Here is a 26456-nt window from a genome sequence, read left to right on the forward strand (position 1 = left end):
CCCACTGAACCACAAAATATTTGTCTGTAAATAAATATTGGGACATAAATAATATTTTCAGAGCCAGGCTGAAAGCTGTTCAATGGTGCCGCTCCTATAGCAGGGAGTCCCCAGTCTCTGGTAGACTTCGACCACGCCATCAATTGTGAAATTTGTCCTCCCTGTGACGGACTGTGAGTCAGAAGGTTCCCCTTTGACACCGACCTCTCCCACCTCTCTAATGCATCCTGCCATCTCCCAGTGTGAGGTAAATTGAGGCACGACAGGGCCGGGCTTTTGTGGTGTTAGACTACGCAGCGCAAGGTCCCACGCCATCAACCTGTCACAGCAGGATATTCTTGTCGCTGACACTCAATACTTTGTCAAAATGGCCGAAATAATACGCCTAACAGGCAGCCTGTGTCTCCGCTGACTGTTCAGCTGAGGGGGGGAGGGGGAGGGGGGGGGGGGGTCAAAGTGGAGTCTAAGGATCTGACACGTTTCGCTTTCCAGTGACATCCCCTTGCGTAAACAATCCCAATAGTAAAAACAATGGTGTAAAAACTGAGATGCTCCCCCTCATTTTTGGAGGGGGGGAAAAAATGGAATTTCCATCGATATAACAAGGGCTTGGAGGGTAAATATAAGCCACTTGTTATAACAGGAACTTGAAATGTATAGCTTGTAGTATTTTGTCCTCAGCCCCTTGCTTGGTTTCAAAATATTGCCGCCATGATTATCTACAGATGGAAATAGACACAGCTGCCTCTTTGAACAGGCCTGTCGAAGGCAGACACCATCTCTCTCAGGGCGGGAGACCATCCACTTGACAAACTGCTTTTGTCTCGCTAATAAGCCATCCAGTCCCCCTCTGATTTTATCATGAGCTATGTGGATATCCACACAGAGACCTCGTAGTTCGGCTTCTGTGTCACTTTTCTAAAATATTCCTTTTCTGGAATGTAAAGATGGTAATCATGAGAAATGGACACTGTCAGTTTTGATATTACAACCCCCCCCCACCATGCTTTTTGACTCATATGTGACATGAAACTAAAGGTAGTTCATTATTTCTTTAAATACTGTGATCATCAATGACATGCCGGTACGGAACGTCAAAGGGTCAGTCACTGGGCATGTATTTATATTACTCTGTCAACTCAGCATCAAGGTCGTTCACATTTTCACAGATGCAGATATACAGTACCTGAAATTCATTTGAAAACAGCGTCATTGTAGGCTACATTTTGATTTCAGCATTGCACAGCATGCTGTCTTGATTGAGACAAGAACAGTCGATTATTTACGTCGTTATACTCTCATCAGCACCCCCCCCCCCCCCCCCCCATTTGACTTATTCATCTCTTTTTATCACCTAAAGCATACCTATGTTGGATAACCTTTCAACATGGAGCTCTTTTCAATACATTCTAACTCACACCTTATGTAGGTTACCTGACAAATGGATGGGTGGGCGTGCAGAAATCAATGTCAAGCGACAGCTCAGCTGTCATACACTATATTTTGGTAACGGATAGAAAGCAGCGGCCAAGTGCTGAGCACAGGGCTTTTAAAGACCTCATTGACACCTGTCAGTTAAATATGTCATTTGAAAATGATGGCACAAGGAAGTTGCTTGTTGACACTTTGAAAGTAAAACTCAATTTAACTGTGACAGTTTAAAAAGGCTAAGTCTGAGACGGCTGACGTTTGTTTTGCTTAGAAGTACAATAGACGACACTGTCTATTTTCTGAAGTCTTTCTGGCACCCGTCTGAGTTGCCACGGCCTGAAGTTGTGATGCCAAATATGTGTCCCATGTTTCCTCAGTAGTCCCAAACAGCACGAAGAGGGTTGACGAAGAGAAGAAGTTTCGGGACTGTGCCGATCTGTACCAAGCTGGCTTCCACAAGAACGGGGTCTACACCATAAATATCAATGCCCAGGAGACCAAAAAGGTGGGCAGCCAGACAGAATTTAATATAGAGACTGCCACGTGAAAAAAGCTACCATTTCATTCAATAGCTACCAACACTCTTTGATGGGTGTTTAATGGAGTTTAGTGTGTTTTGTTTACTAGAGCAAGCTTCAACTCTGTCCAAGAAAGACAAATATATTGACCCACTAGAGAGCAGCCAATGGAGGGGTGCTATGATAGTTATTGGCTGCTTCAGTGCTTCAGGAATAATCAAAGGCTCAAAATATACACTCGGTAGCCTGATGAGAGCAAGGGTACACAAGAGGTTGGCGGGGGATAAGGAGGGGGATGAAACAGGTGTTCACCACCTCAACAGGGTGCTGCCAGACCTCAGACAGATGGCAGGGACGTTCGAGGGGGAAGGTTGGTGGAGGAGTGAGCGATGAGGCGGAGATTAAGGAGAAAGCATCGTGTCTGGTTTCTGAGAATAATTCTGTCAGAGGGGGGAGGGGGGGGGGGTACATCTCTTAATTATACCCAGACTGGGCGCTGTGTGTTCAGCTGGGGTCTTGGCCGAGGTGAGAGACCTCCTCCAGACCTTCTCCACTCCTCAAACAAAGAGCACCACAGCGGATAGATACCCCTGTTATCAGCTTACACAGGACAGAGGCCAGGGTTAAGGGCCATGTTCCACCCAGGTGTCCGCTGGTATGTGTCCAACTCCACTCCACCGGCCCCCTCCACTTTAATCTGAACCAGGCCTGGGATTGGGAGCACCTCCCGGGAGTTGTTGGAGGATCAGGAGACATTTATTAAGCTTGAGGAGGACTCAAAATACTTCAAATTCCCCCTGATGATTCATGAGAAGGAATCACTAGTTAGTATTTCAGAATGATGGTTCACAACAGCAAGTTTAACCTACCATGTCTATAGTTGCGCTCTGAAACGTAAGATAGGAACACGTAGAATGTGCTTGTAGGCGGTCGGAGAACTTAACGATTGTCCGTGTGCGTTTTACAGGTGCATTGTAACATGGAGACCGCTGGCGGCGGATGGACGATCATCCAGCGCAGAGAGGACGGCAGCGTGGACTTCCAGAAAACGTGGAAGGAGTACAAGACGGTAAGACGAGAAGAATAACACACAACCCAAATCTACAGCACCACACCCACCAGCAAAAAGCCATGCGTCGATGTGGCGTCTGTTTCCAGCACACGTCCCCCGTTACGGTAAATGAGGACAAAATGGGTGAACTCTCGCCTCTCCGTCTCGATTTAAGACGTTGAAATTGAGGTCGGATTCTCTTGTATTCTCAAGAGTGGCCAGGCCCGTGTGGAACACTCCATCCAGATGTGACCCAACCGGCAACACCAGCTGTACCTCTGGAACATCTGCACCCTGAGAGGGATTCCCCAACCCCTCAGATTAGAGACTTACGTGTCGGAGGCTGGCGTGAAGCCCAACCCAACCCTGGGCCTGACCCACTGTTGCTCTTCTTTTTACACAGGGAAGCATTAGTTCGAAAACAATGCATTTGTTTCGTCTTATGTAACTGTGCCAGGTGTTGTGGTCATCATCATCATCTATTGAATAGGGAGCGGACAGCGACTGGCGGGCTAATAGAGGCTCTGTTTGGCTTGAGGCACGAGGAGTGACCCCATTGCCGTTCCTATTAGCTGTAATGTATGCTACCACAACGTAGTTAGAATAGCAGCTGGACACCAGATTCGATATGGATGGCGTTTTAATAACCGATCTGGGCAGATGGTAATAGATGATCTGCGGAGGGTAAACATAGATTTGGCAAGGGCGAAAAGGGCTGGGCTCGTTTGGAGGGTAAAGAGGTACGGACAGAGAGTCCAGCTGGTTAGAAGCAGTGAGGGAGCCATGGCACCCCTCCAGCCAAGAATGGAGAGCGTGGAATACATGTGGCAATGGAACCAGCACGGACCCTGGTACTGCCACCGAATACCCGGCACACCATCGGTGTGGTCCTTTGCCTCCCTCAGAGTTCCTCCTTGAAGAGCCTGAAGGTGATTGATAGTGTTTTATTGTGTGATTCAATGAACTGCTGTTGGTCTCTGCGGGCTCGTGCGAATACATTCAATCCACTTGAAGGATTCATAAATATTACAGTCAAACTTGGATGGGCTATTCCCATTCTGTGGGAGGATGGAAAGCACTCTGGTAGCTTTCCCTACTTTCAGTATGTGATCTTACGACCGTAATGTTTATAAGTACATGAGCAGTGCTAGATAGAGGATGTGTAGCGGGAGAATAAATGGTGCATGCATTCTCTAACCGGTATGAGACACAAATCAATGTTGCCAATTTGCAGTACCTTATTAAATAAGTGTTTGTCTGTATAAGCGTTTGTCAGAACGTATGGCACACTTTATGAAATCAAACTTTCAATCAGTCTTTTTACATTTTACAAAAAAATGGACTTCTCTACCCAACACTAGTTCAAACCTCCTCTCTGAAAAGCGGTCGGTGCATTCAGCCAGGTGTGTATGAACACTCGAGTGTGGAACAACAGGAGGGAAGCACTAGCGTTTGACTCCAACCATCCCTGCCTTCAGCCAGGTCTCCAGAGATGAAACGAAGTCACAAGGGGTGGCATTGGTCAGCGCTAAAAAGCAGATCTTTCAGAGGAGGGAGTCAGATTGAGTTAAGGTCGTGGCCCAGCCACTTTCTAATTCCACCCACACAGCAGGACGTGTCTCAGGCTGGAGGAATGCCCCATATTTACTTTCCCCCTTCCACTCTCTTAATCACCGCGTGCTCTCGGCACAAACACAGACATCTCCGCCTTCAATCCACCCCCAACCCTTCCCGCCAATCATTAATGGAACAGTCCAGAGCTCCAGACCAGACTCTAATACTCCCCATTGCAGGTTAGTTACTGCTGCTGCTGTCAAAAGCACTTTGTCTACGATGGGAGTCATTGTGATCACATATAAACGTGGTAATTGTTGAAATGATATGAGAATGCTTGGCATGGCATTGCGTGCGTCTGTTGTCATTCTTCTGGACTGTGTAATAAAGAGGGTTTATTACGCGTTTGGTTTGGGTGGGGAGAGGAAAGGTGGAAAGGGTGCTTTGTGTGCCTTTTATCAGCTGGACCCAGTTTACGCTGTCCTTAACAGGTAGGGCTATTCATGCGCGATTTCATACTCTGTGTTCCACTGTATGAAATAATCCATGTTATATGTTGTAATATGTACCTGGTTTTCCGTTATTACGCTCGGTTGAGTGAGTCTCTCTCATGGCAGTCACTATTAGTGAGACCAAGCCAATGTGCATGAACAGAAACGTGTGTATAAGCATTTATATGGTATAAAGGGACATTATCAATGGTAGACACGATAGCCCAGTCTGAAGACAAAATGTCATTTGCTCTGGCGTCAACCCTGAAGCAGTCATTGATGATGACATCAAAAAAAGGTCTGAAATAATAACTGACAAAAATGTTAATAACAAATGGTGGAGAGATTGCATCTTTTCCAGGAAGGGATCGGGAATTACTTATATCCTGTATCCCGGATTTGACAGTAAGATTCCTTATGGGCCTGAGTGATGACTCTGGCCTCCTCTTCCTCTTCTTCCTCTGTTGCAGGGCTTCGGGACGGTTTCTGCAGAGCACTGGCTGGGGAATGAGTTTGTATACCTGCTGACCAGCCAGAGGCAGTATGCCCTCCGTGTGGAGTTGACCGACTGGGACGGACACCAGGCCTTCTCCCTATACGACCGCTTTCACATCGACAGTGAGAAACGCAACTACAGGTACTATTAACGAGCTGTATCTACAGTGCCTTCAGAAAGTATTCATACCCCTTGACTTCTTCCACATTCTGTTGTGTTACAGCCTGAATTCCAAATGGTTTAAATAGATTTTTTCTCTCACCCATCGATACATAATGACAACGTGAAAACATGTTTTAGTCATTTATGCAAATGTAGGAACATGAAATACAGAAATATCTAATTTACACCCCTGAGTAAAAACTTTGAAGAAGCACATTTGGCAGCAATTACAGCTGTGAGTCTTTATGGGTAAGTCTGTAAGAGCTTTCCACACCTGGATTGTGCAACATTTGCCAATTATTCTGAACCAGGTTTTCCTCTAGGATTTTGCCTGTGCTTAGCTCCAATTCCATTTATTTTTTATCCTGAAGAACTCCCCATTCCTTAACGATTACAAGCATACCTATAACATGATGCAGCCACCACTATGCTTGAAAATATGGAGAGTGGTACTCAGTAAAGTGTTGTTTTGGATTTGCCCCAAACATAACACTTTGTATTCAGGACAAAAAGTGAATTGCTTTGTCACATTTTTTGCAATATCACTTTAGTGCCTTGTTGCAAACAGGATACATGTTTTGGAATATTTTATTTCTATACGGGCTTCCTTATTTTCACTCTGTCAATTAGGTAAGTATTGTGGAGTAACTACAATGTTGTTGATCCATCCTCAGTTTTCTCCTATCACAGCCATTATTTTTGTATTCTGTAACTGTTTTAAAGTCACCGTTGGCCTCATGGTGAAATCCCTGAACGGTTTCCTTCCTCTCCGGCAACTGAGTTAGGAAGGACGCCTGTATCTTTGTAGTGACTGGGTGTATTGATACACCATCCAAAGTGTAATTAATAACTTCTCCATGCTCAAAGGGATATTCTGTGTCTGCTTTTTTTTACCCATCTACCAATATGTGCCCTTATTTGAGAGGCACTGGAAAATCTCCCTGGTCTTTGTGGTTGAATCTGTGTTTGAAATGCACTGCTCGAGTGAGGGACCTTACAGATAATTGCATGTGTGGGGTACCGAGATGAGGTAGATATTCAAAAATCATGTAAAACACTATTATTGCACACAGAGTGAATCCATGCAACGTATTATGTGACTTGTTAAGCAAATATTTACCCCTTAACTTATTTAGGCTTGCCATAACAAAATGATTGAATACCTATTGACTCAAGACATTCCAGCTTTGCATTTTTATTAATTTGTACAAATTTCTAAAAACATAATTCCACTTTGACATTATGGGGTATTGTGTGTAGGCCAGTGACACACAACATCTCTATTTAATACATTTTAAATTCAGACTGTAACACAACAAAATGTGAAAAAAAGTCAATGGGTGTGAATACTTTCTGAAGGCACTGTATGTCTATTGATAAGCCTCGAATTCATGCCGCCATTCCTGACTGATATTTCAAATGGAGACATTGCTGACATTCTCTAGTCCAAATTCCTTCTCATTTATCGGTATCATATGTCATAACAGATATTTCTATAAAGTAAAGTGTTCCCCCAACTGATACTTGGCTCTTGAATAAAGGGTGCAACTTTTTGCTTCTTTAGAGATTGTTAAATATGCTTCAAACTGTGGCAGATGCTTGGATTCGTTAGATGTGGAAAACTACTGGAATATTACAGAAGGTTCCAAGCAATCAAATGTCTCTGAGAGGAGATGGTCGGACAATTCCAATTGAGGTGATTCACCGGATTTGTAGTCCTTTCTGATAAGAAGCTATTTCAGTTTCTAAATGTCCTCTTTTCAACTTTAGGTGGACTTCTGTTTGTTTTCCAAATATATTATAGCCATTTATGTTGCCGGGAAGGGAGACACTTACAGCGTGGCTGAAAACCTATACTTCAATGGTGTTTTGCAACGTCGGGTAGAGAGTGAGGCGATTGTCATATCTAATTTGTGGAAATGTCTTGGATTATATGGCGACAGGATTTACTTTAAGAAGTCTGCCTCTTAAAGGGTTAGGACCTGGTGTGCACACTCTCTAGGTTTTCTCTGTGGGCTACAGAAATGTTTTTGTTTTTTAAATGAATAACGCTATTGGGAAAGGTCAACCAATTTGTTTTGATTTGCTCTGAGACTAAATTCGGGTTTATTTGTCCCATTGTGAGGATTGGATAACTCCCTTTTTACCTCTCAGCATTTGATACTGACCGCACAGGCACTGACTTCCTTCTCCCTATGGCATGGTGTTTGGCAAAGGGAGATTTGTTAAGTGCAGAGGAGGACATTGTAGGATACGGTTCAAGGGGTGATAATTCAGGTATGTTTATCTATGTAAAAGGACACTTGAACAGGGATAGTGATTTATTTGCACTCACAGTACATTATTTTGGACGATGTGGTCTCCCTTCCTCCCGCTCTCTCTCTCTCTCTCTCTCTCTATTTCTCCCTCCCTCTCTCTCACTCTGTTTCTCCCTCCCTCTCTCTATCTCTCTCTCTCTCTATTTCTCTCTCCCTCCCTCTCTCTCTGTGTTTCTCCCTCTCTCTCTCTCTCTGGCCCTCACACACAAAAAATAAGCAAAGAGCCGCACACATACCGTAACCTCTTTCTATTTTGATGGGGGAAACTGTGGTTGTTTGTGTCCTCAGGGCAGCAAGAGGCGCCTTTGGGCCTACACTTTAGTTTTAGGGAAGGAAGGCTCGTCTGAGCTCGGACTGTTCAGGACTGAGTGGAGCAATCTAATCGGCCGGCTGATCACTATAAATAGATTTGTTCTCGCAACTAGTTGTGGTATGATAATCACTCATTGCTTCTCAGGAACATTGGCCAAAACAAACCAGAGGTCCAGGTCTCAAACAAACTGGTTGCAGAGGGCTGCCATCTATGTTCGGTTCTCCTCGGCTCTGGCACCTCCCCTTCGGAATCCCAAACCATCAGCGACAAGTTCTTCAATTAGCATTTGTTGTACTGAGAAGTACGAGATTGTAGCGAGAGATACCATGACATTTTGTTTTGTTTTTGGGCATCGATGGTGGGGGCTTTACTGGAATAGTACAATCTACACCGACGCAGACAGACACATTTGTTAAGACACATAAACAAAAATAGCACGGTCATGCACACTCGCACACACACACAAACACATACCGGCCCACAAACCCACACGCAGCCGTTGGAAACCGTAGACGGTCGTTTAAATATGTAGTCCACCGATGCACGAGTGTTGCCCATTTATCATAAACAATGTGACGCTTTGCCAGGAAATGTTTGCTTTACTGCCAGCTCCTCGGTTGTGTCTAAATGTCAAGCAAGACAAATTAATCTTGGTTAGAAAGAAGTGACATTATTGCCCAGAGAAATATAGGATTCTAATCCTTAATCGAAATAATATACAGCAAGAACTGTCAAATGTCTTACTGTTCTCCCTATTTGAATGATTTCCAAAGCACAGAGGCTGAGTGAGACTCTGCAAAACTGTTTTATTCAGTATCCAGCCAGCATAATAAATAAAATAGAATAAAGATATTAAATCCATACATCATAATGTAGATCTTGGTTATTCAAAGCATATTTGTGAGTAGGTAGTTGGAGAAGTAAGTCATTTGGCCTGGTTCTCTTCTCAGGGTGTGACATAGTCGTTTCCAGATGACACAGTAGCAGTGCATTATGGGATTGATGCAGACGTCTTGGAGAGTCGATGCAACTCTTCCCTGTGTTGAAGCTTTGCTTAAGGATGTTTGTGCTGGCAATAGCTTGCATCCAAATAAACATGAAATCATCTGACGAAACAGTAGCAGTAGCTCATCAATATTATCAAATATTATCACTTGTTCTGACTTTTAAATACGAATCAGTGTGTGCAGCTACTTTTCGTCTTCGCCATTGCTTTTCTTCCCCATATTTTCCCATTACGTAATGTCTTATTTTACCCCGAAAGGACAATGCCTACCATGCCCATATTACAATATACTGTCAACTGGCGTCAACAACACTGCTTAACGTAACTGTACAAATACTGTTGACATTGTTGAAAGAGTATTTACAGGCTGACCTTGTAGCTCAGAACGACACAGCTCCCACTGAACCATGACCACACAGGCTTGAGAAATTTGCTTTTCGGTTTTCGCTCCATTGTGAATCAGGTTACCATAATTGCTGAATGTTATGTCTCTCTGTAAACCATACAAGGGAGCAGTCTATATAATGGACTGAAATTGTTAGCTTGGTGAAATAGTGGGTTGCAATTGAAATAGTGTGTTGTACAGTCATTTAGTCATGACCCGCAAATAGCATTGTAATTAACTCCATTGTATCAACACATTAGTTTGATAACACTCATTTATCAACATTTACAGAATGGGCCTCAAAATTAGGCCTTAAACCCTGTCAGGTGTCTTATTAGAGAAAGAGAGACAGAGACAGAGACAGAGACAGAGTCAGAGACAGAGTCAGAGTCTTACTGCAGAGGGGCAGGGAGGGGAAATCGATGTTAGATGTCCATAACACAGCCAAAAGTTGTGGGACCATCATTCAAATGACAGAATACATGAATTTAGTTACTCATCTGTTTACACGTTATCGATGTTTATGTCTATAATTTCTAAGAATGTAACAATCAGCTCAATGGATTTGGGTTCAAATTGTAATTTACCTAAGAGGATCAATACTGTCCAACGACCACATTACTTACTGTTGTTGGACTCATCAACCATTCACACTGCCAATCTGTGGACAGATCTTATTTCTAATCATTTGTGTCTAATCTTGTTTTACTAAGTTTTGTATAATAACATTCTAAGAAAATGATGATTGTAAATTGTTTAGAAGGTGTGCTGTGAACTAAAACATCAGTGTTGTTGCAAAGTGACTAACAAATGGATGGGGCCTCACATGAAGGTTTTTAGTTTCCAGGATATTTTGTGTGTGTGTGTGTGTTTGCATGTGTGTGTGGACTGGGAGGTCAGGGAGAGTATTTCCGGGGGTCGGCCAGGCATGAGATAGCTCCACATACATGTTATTCCTCATGGGACGGGGTCAAGTAGACAGCCATCAGTCAGGGGTCAGAGTTGATAACATGACACACGCTACAGAAGGGCTCTGACCCATGTCTAACATCCTTTTCAACATAAGTCTGAGTAGTGGCCCTGTACCACAGTGGTCCAAGGGAAACATTTGACATATTAACAATGTATATTGAAGTACTGAATTATGGAACTGTTTAGGCTACTCGTTAATCCTTTATAAGCTATTTAGAGTTTCAATGAATATAAAATACAAACTACAGTAGGAGTACTTTAGGATGACACATTTTTCTACATTATTAACAGAATATTTCTTGCATTTTTTATTTTTTTCCCCCCCCCCTTTTTCATGATATCCAATTGCGATCTTGTCTCAACACTGCAACTTCCCAACGGGCTCGGGAGAGTCATGCGTCCTCCAAAACATGACCGGCCAAGCAGTGCTCCTTAACACCCACTTGCTCAACCAGGAAGCCAGCTGCACCAATGTTTAGTAGGAAACACCGTTCAGCTGACGACCGAAGTCAGCTTGCAGGCGCCTGGCCCACCACAAGGAGTCGCTAGAGTGCGATAATCCAAGTAAAGCCCTCCCCGGGCCAAACCTGGATGATGCTGGGCCAATTGACTGGGACTCCCAATCACGGCTAGTTGTTACACAGCTGGGATCCAACCCCAGGCTGTAGTGATGCCGCAACACTGCGATGCAATGCCGTAGACCGCTGCGCCACTCAGGAGGCCTATAAACAGAATCCTTGCAAGGATTCACATGTTATTTTGTGCTTGTATGCATGTACCATACCGTATTTGGGTCAGGGAATGTGTGTCTGAGTATATTTTACTACATTTATGCTTTAATGTTGCATGTGAAGATTTAATGCAGCACCCTAGGCAATGAATAAAACAATCAACTCTGGAACATTTTTAAATAAAACTATGTTCAAAAAGCCGTATGGGAGTTGCTAAACGTGTGCACTGACACTAAACGCTCTCCTTCTTCGCATGTCCGCCGAAATCCTCTCCGTTGGAGAAAAGCACTATATGTTTACTCTTCGACTGACTATTACATCTTTATTCAATATCCTTCCTCTCCAACCAGCCAAGTTCCCTAAATCCCGGGATTTCTCCATATGATAATGGTAAGATCCCGGGTGGAATCAGACAATCCCCTCAGATGTATTTGATGTAGGGATTTGGAGGAGGACTTGGCAAAGGGGGGATGCTCTAGCTCGGCTGTGACCCCTCTGTCCTCGCACTGAGATGGGATCCCTGATACTCTTAACTCCCAGAGCTCAGTTTACTCATCCAACAATCATCCGCACTGCAGTCTGCCTGAGGCAGCGACGCTGAATACTGTCTGTCTGTAAATCAAATGCTTAGGTAGCTGTGTTAAACGTTATGTTGTTGATATAAAATTCAAAGATGATTTAGGTGAGAGGCTGTAGTACGATTCTGATATTTTATTGCCCTTCCGCTGGGCTGCGGTTTAAGGTTCTACTTGAAAGGCATTAACAGGGCATGCATACAGTATTATCTACCTCAGTGATTACAGTCGGTGTCAACTTGGCAAGTAAAAAATGGTGAGTGTGTGTGCACATACGTGTGTGTCCGTATGTCTGTCTGTCTCCGTGGTGTTATTTGACACCCAGCGGCAGGCGAGCGAATGAGCTACAGCCAGACACCTCTGGGTAGAAAGTGATCCACTGAGCATGGTGATTAACCTCTGCTATGAGCCAATCAGGCTGCGGTTTAGCAGGCTAATGACTGCCAGGTGTGCAACAACACGCACTGCCTGGACCTCAGCAGGTTTGGTCGTCTCCAACCTCCTTCTCAGACAGATAAAAGGAAGGAAGCCAGCAGGCTAGGTGGAACTGTGTCAGTCAAGAGATGAAAGACGTACATTTGAAAGACTGCCACAATTAGTGTTATGTTACACACATAAAAGGAGAGAGAAAAATACACTTAAACCAGTATGTAGTGTAGGATAACGGCTTTAGAGTCATCAAAATGTATCAGTTGTTGTCAGCCAGACATGTTCTGTTTTCCCTCCAAATATTTAAGATATTTTCCCAAGTTGACACCATCTTTTGTACAGGCATACATACTGTATATAACAAAAGTGCACGAGGTCTCCCGAGTGGCGCCCGAGTGGCGCTCGAGTGGCGCAGTGGTCTAATGCACTGGCGTCACTACAGACCCGGGTTCGATCCCAGGCTCTGTCACAGCCGGCCGCGACCGGAAGAACCATGAGGTGGTGCACAATTGACCCAGCGATGTCAAACCCACTGGCTCCAGGTCATCTATAAGTATTTGCTAGGTAAAGCCCCGCCTTATCTCAGCTGACTGGTCACCATAGCAACACCCACCCGTAGCACGCGCTCCAGCAGGTATATTGTACTGGTCATCCCCAAAGGCAACACTTCCTTTGGCCGCCTTTCCTTCCAATTCTCTGCTGCCAATGACTGGAACGAATTGCAAAAATCTCTGAAGCTGTAGTCTTATATCTCCTTCTCCATTTTTTAAGCATCAGCTGTCAGAGCAGCTTACCGATCACTGTACCTGTACACAGCCAATCTGAAAATAGCACATCCAACTACCTCATCCCCATATTATTACTTACCCACCTGCTCTTTTGCACCCCAGTATCTCTACTTGCACATCATCATCTGCACATCTATCACTCCAGTATTAGGGCTACTTCCGGTGAAACTGGAGGGCGCGCAATTCAAATAAATAATCATAAAAAGTATGGATATTAAACATTTAGGTACATACAAGTGTCTAATATCGGTTGAAAGCTAAAATTATTGTTAATCTAACTGCACTGTCCAATTTAGAGTAGCTATTACAGTGAAAGCATGCCATGAAATTGTTTGAGGACGGCATCCCACATCAAAATATTTTTCCACCGGCACAGGTTTCATAAATTCACAAATAGCGATTAAACATTCACTTACTTTTTGAAAATCTTCCTCTGATTTGTCATCCAAAGGGTCCCAGCTATAACATGTAGTGTGGTTTTGTTAGATAAAATCCTTCTTTATATCACAAAGTCAGTTTAGTTGGCGCCATTTATTTGAGTAATCCACTCGTTCAAAGTGCAGAGAAATTAATCCGAAAATCTACCCCTAAACTTTGTTTCAACAAGTCAAAATACGTTTTTATTTACTCCTCAGATTGTAGGATGGCCGGGGTGTTAAGCATATCCCAGTTTAGGTCACCTAACAGTACGTACTCTGAAGATAGATGGGGGGAAATCAATTCACATATGGTGTCCAGGGCACAGTTGGGGGCTGGGGGGGGGGGGGGGTCTATAACAAGTGGCAAAGGTGAGAGACTTGTTTCTGGAAAGGTGGATTTTTAAAAGTAGAAGCTTGAATTGTTTGGGCACAGACCTAGATAGTATGACAAAACTCTGCATTCTATCTCTGCAGTAGATTGCAACTCCGCTCCCTTTGGCAGTTCTATCTTGTCGGAAAATGTTGTAGTTGGGGATGGAAATGTCAGGATTTTTGGTGTCCTTCCAGGATTCAGACATGGCTAGGACATCAGGGTTCGCGAAGTGTGCTAAAGCAGTGAATAAAACAAACTTAGGGAGAAGGCTTCTGATGCATGAAACTAAGGCTTTTGCGGTTACAGAAGTCAACAAATGAGAGCGCCTGAATATTGGGAGTGGTGCTGGGGGCTGCAGGGTTAACCTCTACATCACCAGAGGAACAGAGGAGGAGAAGGGTAAGGGTACGGCTAAAGGCTATAAGAACTGGTCGTCTAGTGCGTTCGGAACAGAGAGTATAAGGAGCAGATTTCTGGGCGTGGAAGAATAGATTCAAGGCATAATGTACAGACAAGGGTATGGTAGGATGTGAGTACAGTGGAGGTAAACCTAGGCATTGAGTGATGATGAGAGAAGTTTTGTCTCTAGAGCCAGCAGTTAAGCCAGGTGAGGCCACCGCATGTATGGGTAGTGGAAAAAAAGGACTATCTCAGGCATATTGAGCAGGGCTGGCGGCTCTACAGTAAAATTAGACAATAATCACTAACCAAAACAGCAATAGACAAGGCATATTGACATTAGGGAGAGGCATGTGTAGCCGAGTGATCATAGGGTCCAATGAGTAGCAGTAGGTGAGTCAGGGAGCTGATTCAGTAGTCGCTACTACGCTAGGTGAGCAGGAGACACGGCGATTCAGACAGCTAGCGGGCCGGGGCTAGCAGATGGGCCTTCGGCGACGTTGCAACGGAAGAGCCTGTTGAAACCACTTTGGACGATTACGTCGGCAGACCAATCGTGATGGATCGGCGGGGCTCCGAGTCGGCAGTAAAGGGTCCAGGCCAATTGGCAAAAGGGGTATTGTAGCCCAAGAATTAGCTGGTGGACCTCTTTGGCTAGCCGGCAGAAGGGCCTAGCTCGAGGCTAGCTCAAAGCTAACTTGTGCTTGTTTTGGGACAGAGACGTTAGACAGAAGTAGCCACTCGGATTGCAGCTAGCTAGCTGCGATGGTCCAGTGTAAAGGTTCAGAGCATGCGGTAGGAATCCGGAGATGTGGTAGAGAAAAAGAAGTCCGATATGCTCTGGGTTGATATCGCGCTGTGCAGACTAGCAGGTATTGATCGAGCTGAGGCTGGCTGGTGTCCGAGTTAATGGTGAAGACCGCTAGCAGTGGCTAACTGACTACTAGCTAGTAGCTAGTTAACTGACTAGCTTCTGAATGGGGGTTCCGGTTCTAAAGTATAAAAATAGCAGACCGTACCACATTGGGTGAGGCGGGTTGCAGGAGAGTATATTCAGTGCGTAGATGGGAAGTAAGAATTAAAATATATACAAAATATATCAGGAAAAAAACGAAGAAAATTATATTTACACGGGACAAGACAGAACACACATCCGACTGCTACGCCATCTTGGAACAAATCTGTGAAGTCTTGGAAATGGGCTGTGGCCCTGGCCTATCCACAGGTTGTTTAGCCGCAGTCTGACATGTCTCGCCCGTGTGGAGGGGAAAGACATATCTATGATGTTCTTTATTTTGCAGTGGTTGGGGAGGAATGCCGCCTCCACTGAGCACCCCTGATGTATGGACCTCTCTGGCACGCGTGACTTATAGCACTTTGGGACTGTGTTTCTTCCCCCAGCTAGAGTGGAAGTCTCTGTTAAATGTAACTGTCGCTGGTTGAGCCTTGGTGGTTTGATAGAGACTTACAGATACAGGAACTCAATTGCTGCTAGCTTCATTGGGTGAATTCAATCCAAACTGCTCTGTGAAATATGCTGCACGAATGCAGGTTTTAGGTAAGCCTAATGCAAGTGGTTGAAACAGAAGAGAAGTGAGATCGATTGCAGCAATTCTATCTTGATGCAGCATGATGTCATTCAGCCTAGAATGAGCAAAGTCGACATACTTTGTAGCGCCAATATGGCCTAGCTGTAAAGCGTTGTTCTGTGCCTCTAAACATGGTGTTGTAGTTTTGACTTTACACTAATGATAGAGTCTTGCCCTAATGCATTTCATCATGCATCTTGGAGTGGGCTTTAAAAGCATTGTTAAAGACTGCAGGCAGGTTGGTTCAGTGGACTAGTCGATGCATACCGTGTCATTTGGCGCAATGGAATACTCTATATGGTTCGGCAAGGATGTGTTGACTATATTTTGGGAAAAGTTGGTTATTGTTGTCCCTTCAAGTTTCAAATGATCACTTAGTTTCATAAAACAACAATCCTCAACTGACCCCAATTTTGGTCACAAGGTAAAAATCTGTCATTCTGCCCCTGAGCACGGCAGTTAACCCACTGTTCCCCGGGCGCCGAAGACGTGGACCCCCCGCCGCTCTCTGATTCAGAGGGGTTGGTTTAAATGCGGGACACATTTCAGTTTCATTTCAGTTTCAGTTGAATACATTCAGTTGGACAACTGACTAGGTATCCCCCTTCCCCCTTTGCAATACTCCAGAGTCCTTCCCTTATTGCGATTGAAATCAAATCTGCAACAAAGAGGTAATAATGATGTGTAGTATTAATTCTATTACCATTTGTATTCATTTTGAATATATCCTAATACCCAACATCCGGCGATGAAAGAGCACTAACAAACCAGCATCCCCTTTAGACATTAGCAGAATGAGATGGCAGGACACCAACACTTCCTCCCTTGGGGTGTCATTGAGAAAGCCCAAATCAATCTCCCACAATCCAACATTGTGTTTATTAATGAGCCTTGGCCAATCTAATTTGCTCAAGAGCCAATCAGATCGGCTCGGTTGGCCCTCAGAGGCTTTAAGGTCCCGCATCGGTTGCGCAGATGTTTGACACTAGAGATGAAATACAGCCTGTGACATGACACGCTAAACGTTTCTGCCGAGAAACAGAGACGGCAGAACAACTCTACTCAAACAGGAAAACCGTCTCTTCCTCTTGAGCGACTCTGTCACTGCTGCCTCGGATCGCCCTACTTATCAGTTGAGCACATAATAGACACGACATGACAGGACGCAGATGTCAATTGAGTTGGATTAGCTGGTAAACTGTCTGGTACATACATGACACACCCATTCAATACAGATCAAAAATGATTTAAAGGTCAGACGAGTGTCATGCGGAGAATCCCTCTTCATGGCGTGTCTTGGCGATGTTTCTGTGTGCGGTCGAAAGGCTGTGTAAATGTCTTCTAAATGCACAGACTGTGTCTGTTCTTTATCAGAGCAGTAGCAGGCTACATCCTGGATTGGGTGGGTTAGGAATTAGCAGAAGTTACACTGCCAGGAAATCGAGCAGCGTTTTGTGATATGAGTAGTATAGGCCCTACGGTAGAGTATCTGCGAGGAATTCTGTAGACTTGAAGGGTCAGAGTCGGGCTTCAGCACGTGTCACAGATGAAGACTCACCACACACACACACACACACACACACACACACACACACACACACACACACACACACACACACACACACACACACACACACACACACACACACACACACACACACACACACACACACACACACACACACACACACACACACTCAACTCCGACTCCCATAAATGCACACTATTTCATCACCCCACTACCATGTCTAATTTCAACATGTTCAATTCATCCAACCTTCCTTTGATTCAGATATAACCACTGATTAGAGCCATGACTCTCCACTACATAGTACAGTATTGGTTTAGGGGCTTAGTTGAATTCCCAACAATGACATAGTCACTTCTTTCACCTTTCTCTGTACAAATCATCCATCTACACAGCTGTCTAAAGACTTGCTCCAAGAATACACACCACTGACCGTTGTCTCCACTTCATGAATCTAACCTGAAACCACATAGCTTCAAGCAGAAGTGTCAGTCAACCACATTTTGAGGGGCAACGGAATTGATCTTTGCATTCATTCGTTGCACATAGATTTTATAGGATATATTTTACCGCCCTTCCTTTTCATTGGGCATGATGTCTCTGGCTACACACTTTTCTTATCCACAACACTGCCACCAGTTCGAGGTGCATATTGCAGGTGAATACCCCCCCCCCCCCCCCCCCACACAAAAAAAACAGCCTATCCAACCTTTCTTATAGGAAAAAGCATAACTTGACTAAGACTTGTTACCCGCCTACTTCCCTGTCCATTCCGATTGACGGCAATGGATCTCAGGAAAAAGTTTTGCTCAACAGAACATGTTTCAGAGTGCAGAGCAGACACATTGGCAAGGTCCTCTAACAGTGTTTCTTGGCTCTGAGAGTCCATCTTTGGGGATAGAAAGCTCTCAGGCATGTGATAATGCGGTTTAGAGAAGGGCAGGCCACAGAATGAGCTCCTAATGATGCAGGTCACAGCAGGATAGAGAAGACCCACAATACAGCATTTCTGCTCTCATACCAAGAGTGATTTAACAATTCGCAACGACAAACCCTCAAGTGTGTTCAGACACATATAGTCCCTATTCGTTCCCAGTTGAGGAGAATTGTTAGGGGCTGGGTGGCGAGAAAGATCGAGTGATGATCGGCTCTGAGAAAGGTAGTCACAGAGTGGGTGGATCGATGAGGAAAACTCTGAGGTGTATGGATTGGAGTCTTTGACTCTATTGGATAATTGAATCATGAGTCAGCAAACTTTCAACGTTAATCGATGTCAAGTATCCTAATGACATCGTAGCACAAATCTCAATTTCAGATGCAAGAGTACGCTTGTCAATCACCTCCTCAAATCGACACTGTCTTGTGGCCTTGCAATGCCAGTCACTCAACCTAAAAATAGAACACCACAAAACGCATTGTTCTGGGGACATGGCAGGTGTCCGTGGAGCAGCATGAGACAACAGCCCAGCCCCAGCCACGGTGCCCCCAGACTGGGGCTCCATCATGCTGGTCCCCCCTCCCCATCCTGTATGTTGCCCACTGGTTCACTGCGTCTCTCACCAGTACAGCTGGAGCCCTGGTTGATTTACAGGTTCCACATGTGCAGGTTAGACTGAGCCACCCTGCAGACAGCAGGCCTGCCATACTGTAACATGCAGGGTCTTAGGGTTAATATGCTTTCTCTCCACAAAAATAACCTGCTATACGGTAATAGTAATAGGCCTGTCATAGTATAAGCGCAGGAGGCCTCTGTGATCATTCTGACAGAGAATACTGTGTCATACTGTACTGTGTGAACACAGGAGGGAAGACAGTGGGCATAGTGCAAACACACAAGGAGGGACATTGTGCATCTGAGACAGGACTAGGACCAGTAGGAGGAGAGTAACAGTATGTAGCCTACTTGATGGAACCTCAGTGAGCTGTACCTGGGTCAGCCCTTAATGACTTGGTCTTTGGTCTCTGCTCCTGTTATACTGTAAATGGCTGCTCTGAGCTCTGCAGGTGAAAAACGTACGTTCCAGACAACTCTGTCTACCCTTCTCCCTCTTTTCTCTCTCTTTAATGCGTTGATGTTGACTCAGGTGGAGAGACTGTTTGCAGAGCACATGCACACAGTCAATCACCGCTGAAAATAGAACTCTCTCAGGAGGTCTCTTACAGTGTGTTATGTCTTCTCTCCCTCTAAACCCCCTCTTCTATTCCGTCCTCCACTTCCTGTATTCTTTCTCACTCTCCCTCCAATCCCCTTATTCTGTCCTCCTCCTCCTCTCAGACTGTTCCTGAAGAGTCACAGTGGGACAGCGGGCAGGCAGAGCAGTATGGTGATCCACGGGGCAGACTTCAGCACCAAGGATATGGACAATGACAACTGCATGTGCAAGTGTGCCCTCATGCTCACAGGGGGTAAGTACCAGTGTCCCCATAACGCACCACACTGCAGTGTTGAAAATGTAGTGTTGAAAATGTAGTGTACCAAGCTACCAGTTACGTCACAATGGAAGAAGTTAAGCTACACTAAAGCCACCCTTAAAGTTACTTTGAAAAAGTAGTTTACTACATCCAAACTACTTAGGGATAAATAATCACATCTAAATCTGAAATGTTATAGACTACAAATTGAATGAACAGGTCACCTTGGGGTCATATGTAAAATAATGTGTAGTTTAGCCTATTAAACACCAAAAACGATGTTTCAAGTGAGAATTAGACAGGTCTGATGCCGAGAAAGAAAGACAATTCTTGCCTACTTCACCCATAATGCACTATTTAGCAGTAGAGGCTGCTGAGAGGAGGACGGTTCATTACAATGGCTGGAACGGTGCGAATGGAATAGCATCAAACACCATGTGGCATCAAACACCATTCCACTGATTCCGCTCCAGCCATTACCAGGAGCCCGTTCTCCCCAATTAAGGTGCCACCAACCTCCTGTGCTATTTAGTGATCTGGCAGGGGAGACCCCATAATGCACCACACTGAGCGATGGCACAAGAAGAGTCCCCACAAACCACCACCTCATGGCAGAAAGGAAGATTCATCTTATCCTGAACAACATCATAAATGCAACATGCAACAATTTCAACAATTTTACTGAGTTACAGTCCATAAGGAGATCAGTCAATTGAAATTAATTCATTAGGCCCTAATCTATGGATTTTACATGACTTGGCAGTGAGTGAGTGGGTGAGTTTTTCCCCACAAAAGGGCTTTATTGCAGACAGAAAGACTCAGTTTCATCAGCTGTACAGGTGGATGGTATTAGACGATCCTGCATGTGAAGAAGCCGGATGTGGAGGTCCTGTGCTTGGGTGGATCTGCGGTTGTGAGGCCGGTTGGACGCACTGCCAAATTCTTTAATATGACATTGGAAGCAGCTTATAGTAGAGAAATTAACATTCAATTCTCTGGCAACAGCTCTGATGGACATTCCTGCAATCAGCATGCCAATTGCATGCTCCCTCAAAACTTGAGACATCTGTAGCATTGTGTTGTGTGACAAAACTGCACATTTTAGAGTGGCTTTTTACTGTCCCAAGCACAAGGTGCACCTGTGTAAAGATCATGCTGTTTAGTCAGCTTCTTGATATGCCACACCTGTCCGGTGGATGGATTATCTTGGCAAGTAGAAATGCTCCATAACAGGAATGTAAACACATTTCCAGGATCTTTTATTTCAGCTCATGCAACATGGGACCAACACTTTACATGTTGCGTTTATATTTTTGTTCGTATGGTAATGCGTCCTGGTCAATTGTCTAGAGAACTTGGTTCGACTACAAGACCAGCCTGACTCCGCCTAGCTCAAACCCTGACACTTGGTTGGGTTATTTTGGCACGGACCTGTGCACGTGGCATTGTACCACAGTACAGAGTAATGAGGCGTGTGTGTGGAGCTTACTGCATCCTCTGACTTCTGCACCCACCACTCCACACAACAGCACATTAGGGGTTTCAAGTGAGCACCACAAACGTCCATGAGTCGGGCACCAATTGTCAGGGAGATTTCAAAATGACTCTAATTCTCGGACTGTGTAAGTGGAGAGTGGGGACCCTACTCACTGTGTGACAGTTCCCCAGTGGAGGACTGGGCTTGTAGACCGCTTATGGTCGATGGCAGGAGAAGCAAGACAACATTGGTGATCGGGCAATTCTATCCACTCCGATCTAAGGGCCTCATATTTTCCTCATTCAACCAGCCAGTCCCACAACCCAGCAGTGTGCTTAGCAGGGAACTGACTTTGATTTTTTTAACCATATTCACCGTAATAATATTTACATATTTTCAGTGCAGTAGTAAGCGGTGGGAGAAATAGACACACTGAGAAAAACACTAGTAACCAAAGAGGAAAAAAAGATTAAGAAAGTAAGGTCAGACTTGACCGGGTCTGTTGAAGTATGGCAATTACTTACATCAGAGGAGGTTGGTGGGAGGAGCTATAGGAGGACGGGCTCATTGTAATGGCAGGAATGGAATAAATCGAATAGTGTCAAACACATCAACCAAATGGAAACCACATGTTTGACTCCGTTCCATTTATTCCATTTCAGCCACTATTCCATTTCAGCCACTAAAATTAGCCCGTCCTCCTATAACTCCTCCCACCAGCCTCCACTGACCTACATACAGTGCATTCGGAAAATATTCAGACCCCTTGATACAGACTTATTCTAAAATTGATTTACTCATCAATCTGCACACAATACCCATAATAACAAAGCAAAAAAAGGCTTTTATACATTTTTGCATAAAAAATTTATAAAAAAACGTAAATATCACATTTACATAACTATTCACCTCCCTGACCAAGGCCCTTCTCTCCCGATTGCTGAATTTGGCCAGGCGGCCAGCTCTAGGAAGAGTCTTGGTGGTTCCAAAATCCTGTCTCGGAGCTCTAAGGACAATTCCTTCGACCTCATGGCTTGGGTTTTGCTCTAACATGCACTGTCAACTATGGGATCTTATATAGACATGTGTGTGTCTTTCCAAATCATGTCCAATCAATATAATTTACATACCATGGACTCCAATCAAGTTGTAGAAACATCTCAAGGATGATCAATGGAAAAAGGATGCACCTGAGCTCAATTATGAGTCTCATAGCAAAGGGTCTGAATACTTATGTAAATAAGGTATTTCAGTTTTTCATTTGAAATACATTTGCAAAATTTTCGAAAAACCTGTTTTCCATTTGTTGTTATGGGGATATTGTGTGTAGATTGATGAGGATTTTACATATATACAGTACAATCTCAGTCATACTGAACAGACCTAACCCAGACCTACTGTATGTTCACTAGTGTACTGAGGTGACAATGACAAAAGACTATCCGGTTCTGGAAACAGATCACCAACTGTTTCTAGCGGGGGCAGCTGTTTTTACAAGATAGTAAAACCTCGGCCCTGGAAACACAAGTCACAGGGAGCCAATGGGAAACCTTCATCAACGTGACACCCATGCTAAAGACAAGGACAGCGGTACTAACTGTGGGACTCACTGGTAGGTCTTCTGTGAAATGTCACAGCCCAAACTGGCACTGGTATTTAGGCCTGAGGGGAAAGGCTATGCCCCAAACCTCCGATTGACACGTCACACCAGCCACACTATGCCTCCCTGAAATGGAAAGATTTGTGTTGCTCATTTTCATGTGCTCTTTGGTGCTAGCAATGTATTTTGCTGAAATTAGTAAGAGGATAAAAAGTACATGCAAAGGTTAAGCGAGAAGAAGGAAGGGATGCTACAGCATCATATGCAGGGAATGCAATTCTTACAAATGCCATTCACAACAGAGCCTATTTGAGTCCATCCACCTTTACTTTCTCTAAATACCACTGGGTGTAAACAGATCCCAAAAGTGGTTAACAACAGGTATCGGCAGTCCCCTGTGTACCTACACCACAGTGACCAGATACCTTTTTGATTATGTCTGAACCACTGCTATAGCTAGTGTTGGAGTTCACGTTGGCACACTGTCAAGGTTCAACATTGCAGACCCAGAAATTCAATGTGACGTTTATGGTCTTTCTTTTAGCATTTCACACACACTAATGTCTGTTTTTGTCATAGGGGTTTAAAAAAAATCTCAGTCTTTCACCCTGCACCCCCCCCCCCCCCCCCCCCCCCCTTCTTGCTCTGCCCAGGTTGGTGGTTCGACGCCTGTGGCCCGTCCAACCTCAACGGAATGTACTTCACCAAAGGGCAACACGTCGGGAAGCTAAATGGCATCAAGTGGCACTACTTTAAGGGTCCCAGCTACTCGCTACGAGCAACAACCATGATGATTCGACCACTGGACTTCTCATAGACATCAAGTGCGTCTGGAATGGCACCCTAATCCCTATATAGTGCAATACTTGGTTCAAATTAGTGCACTATATGGGGAACAGGGTGCCATTTCAGATGCAGTGTTAGACCTTCTGCCCACGCTCTCTGTTAGACCAATGGGACAACTAGATTGGGAGGAAGTCTTCCTGCTTTACCCTGTTACTATCGTCTCACCATAACGACTTTGGAGTTTGTGCGAAGGTGAATTCTACACCACCTGGCTGTTGCTTGGTAACTCTACTCCAGGAGTCAGCCTGGAAGTGTGGTTGGAGAGAAGAGGGGTCCCGTCTCATCACATAGCTGAACTGTGAGTGGTGAACTTGCTACAGTTGGAGGACGTACTGCTACGCTCACATTTTTTATATTTGAGGCATAAACTCAAGTAGAGTTCAGCTCTCACCCCAGGCCTGTGGACTACTGGACTTCTCTCCTTCTTGGGAACTAACCGCAACATGGCGGCGTTGCCTGTATATGTAGACTACCCATAGACTACATGAGAGACTGCATAGACTCTTTCAGACGACATGGCTCCCTATGAACTCTGTGCATCTGGAATGTCCTCACAACCATACGGGAGATATATACATTTTTATAGAGGCGTTGCACAAAGACATTGGGACAATGAACAATGTTTTGTATTTCAATGCTTTTTATTCCTTTATAGCCTAATACATTTGGAATGACGTGATGGTTTTTTTTTTTTTTTACATAAGTCTCTCTGGATCGTTTCTGGAGAGGGAAAACCACAAGCTTACAGCTTACAAGGTCACCTTCCATATAAAATGTTGGTCTAATATGTACTGCGGAAGCCAAAGGTAGTTCTGAGAAAAAGTATGGCTCAGTATACGTTTTTGCTGCCACATATAGTTGTTGTCCTGACAGAGTGCAATGATTATCCTCCAAGTTCAAGATGCCATGTTATTATTGGATTTGGCCACGGATGGGGATTTATCTGCATTTGCTGTTGGCTGACAAACAACCAATGGTTGCCAAGGCTCAATATTTGTTGATCTTCATTCCTCATTTAAATACGAAAAAGAACATACTGTAGTGAATACAGGTTGCATGTAATATTAAGGCGTTGCCATACAGCAACCGGTAGAACTGTGTATGAGAAGGACAACATTATTTGTTATACCAAACCAATTTGAAGGTAGTGTATATTATATCATACTTATCTTTATCTTATGTATATTTGTATGATAATGGTCCGTTTTCCATCTCAAGTATTGTTATACATCTAGTCCCCTAAAACGTGTAGACATGGATGGTGTAATTCTAACTTTCCTGAGAGATTTGGATTTTACATTTGAAAACACGATAGTATTGGGCAATAGCAAAGTGTAGATGATTTGGACCATTCCGACCACATATAAAACCCTACCTAGAAATGGTGTGTGCTTGGATCGGCGCCATTAGAGTAAAATATAATAATCTACTCAACAAATGTGTTATCAGTTTAAATGTTATGCTGTCTACAATGACTCAATCCACAGTCTCATTCCCTTCAAATGGTACTCGTCAGTTTGCTTTGCTTTTGCAATCCTATGGCTTTAAAAAGGGGAAGTGGTTATGTCATGAGTAATCGCCTTTTTATGACTTCGGAGGTGCTATAGGGCCTTGACAGAAATGTGGTCTGTCCATATGTTGAGCTCTAACCACTGACCAAAAGATAAGTCCCGTTTTTTATTGGAAACACCCCACAATGTCCCTCAAATGTTTCTTTGCTGAGACAGACAACCGCACTGAACCCCAGATCCAGACAGATCTGTCTCTTTCATCAATGCAGCTTAGAAACTGTCGTTTTAATAACGCTTAGCTGAGGCATGAAATGGATGATTCATTTAAGTGTAGTGTGTGTACTTGTATTGCATTACTACCAGCATGAAACAACAAGAAAGAATGTACGGTTTAATATACAGTATTACTAAGGGTAGGCTACATATACATGTTGAAGGAAACATGGTATCTGGAACTCATTACTATAAAATGACATGTTTATTAACATACTCAAATGGTATAATTTAATGAGTGCATATGTAAAATTACTTTCCTGAGGAAAGCTACTCCTTTTCGTTTTTGTTCCTCCAGAGTCACTGTGGTGTTTGAAGTTGAGCATCAAATGTAGAAGCAATAATAATAACATTTGAGAAACGTGCCTTAAATGACTCTGCTTTTACCTCATTAAACTGTAGATTTGCTATTTTATTTAAACTACATTTTTTTGTAACAAGTTGTCAAAATGCCATGTTTTTGGACGAAATAAAAAAAGCATGTGATGCACTAATGTTTTCAATTTGGTTATGCATTGGGTGTTTTTTTTATGTACAATGTGTTGATTTTGAAACTGACCGCTTTTGGAGTCGCAAGTCTCTCTCACCGCAAGTTCCTTTGACACATACACTCTCAGTTCCCACTGGGCTCACACTGGTTGAATCACTGTTGTTTCAAAGTCATTTTTCAATGTCTTGTGAAATGGAATCAACGTGGGAAAATACATTGGATTTGAAAAAAGTTATCAATCAGCACTGTTTTCATCTATTTTCAACCAGCATTGTAAAAATTGAGATTAGGGTAAAACATCAATTTAAATACATTGACT

At 43.9% G+C, this 26456-nt stretch overlaps 1 protein-coding gene across 2 annotated transcripts in view; it reads left to right on the forward strand.

The window, feature by feature from the left end:
* The window catches only part of LOC129831343 (angiopoietin-1-like), a 66097-nt gene extending 39947 nt beyond the window's left edge, over positions 1 to 26150 (forward strand). Inside the window, exons 5-9 of one of the 2 annotated variants that reach the window (XM_055894673.1) lie at positions 1812 to 1936; positions 2917 to 3018; positions 5516 to 5682; positions 19804 to 19934; positions 23671 to 26150. In XM_055894673.1, coding sequence (XP_055750648.1) covers positions 1812 to 1936; positions 2917 to 3018; positions 5516 to 5682; positions 19804 to 19934; positions 23671 to 23834 — 689 coding nt within the window. In that variant the 3' untranslated portion in view covers positions 23835 to 26150. Of the gene's footprint in view, positions 1 to 1808; positions 1937 to 2916; positions 3019 to 5515; positions 5683 to 19803; positions 19935 to 23670 lie in introns of both variants that reach the window. The other variant, XM_055894672.1, reaches the window with a different exon arrangement.
* The last annotated feature ends 306 nt before the right edge of the window (positions 26151 to 26456 follow it).

Source organism: Salvelinus fontinalis, chromosome 32 (genome assembly GCF_029448725.1).
Source record: "Salvelinus fontinalis isolate EN_2023a chromosome 32, ASM2944872v1, whole genome shotgun sequence".
NCBI classification, from domain to species: Eukaryota; Metazoa; Chordata; class Actinopteri; order Salmoniformes; family Salmonidae; genus Salvelinus; species Salvelinus fontinalis.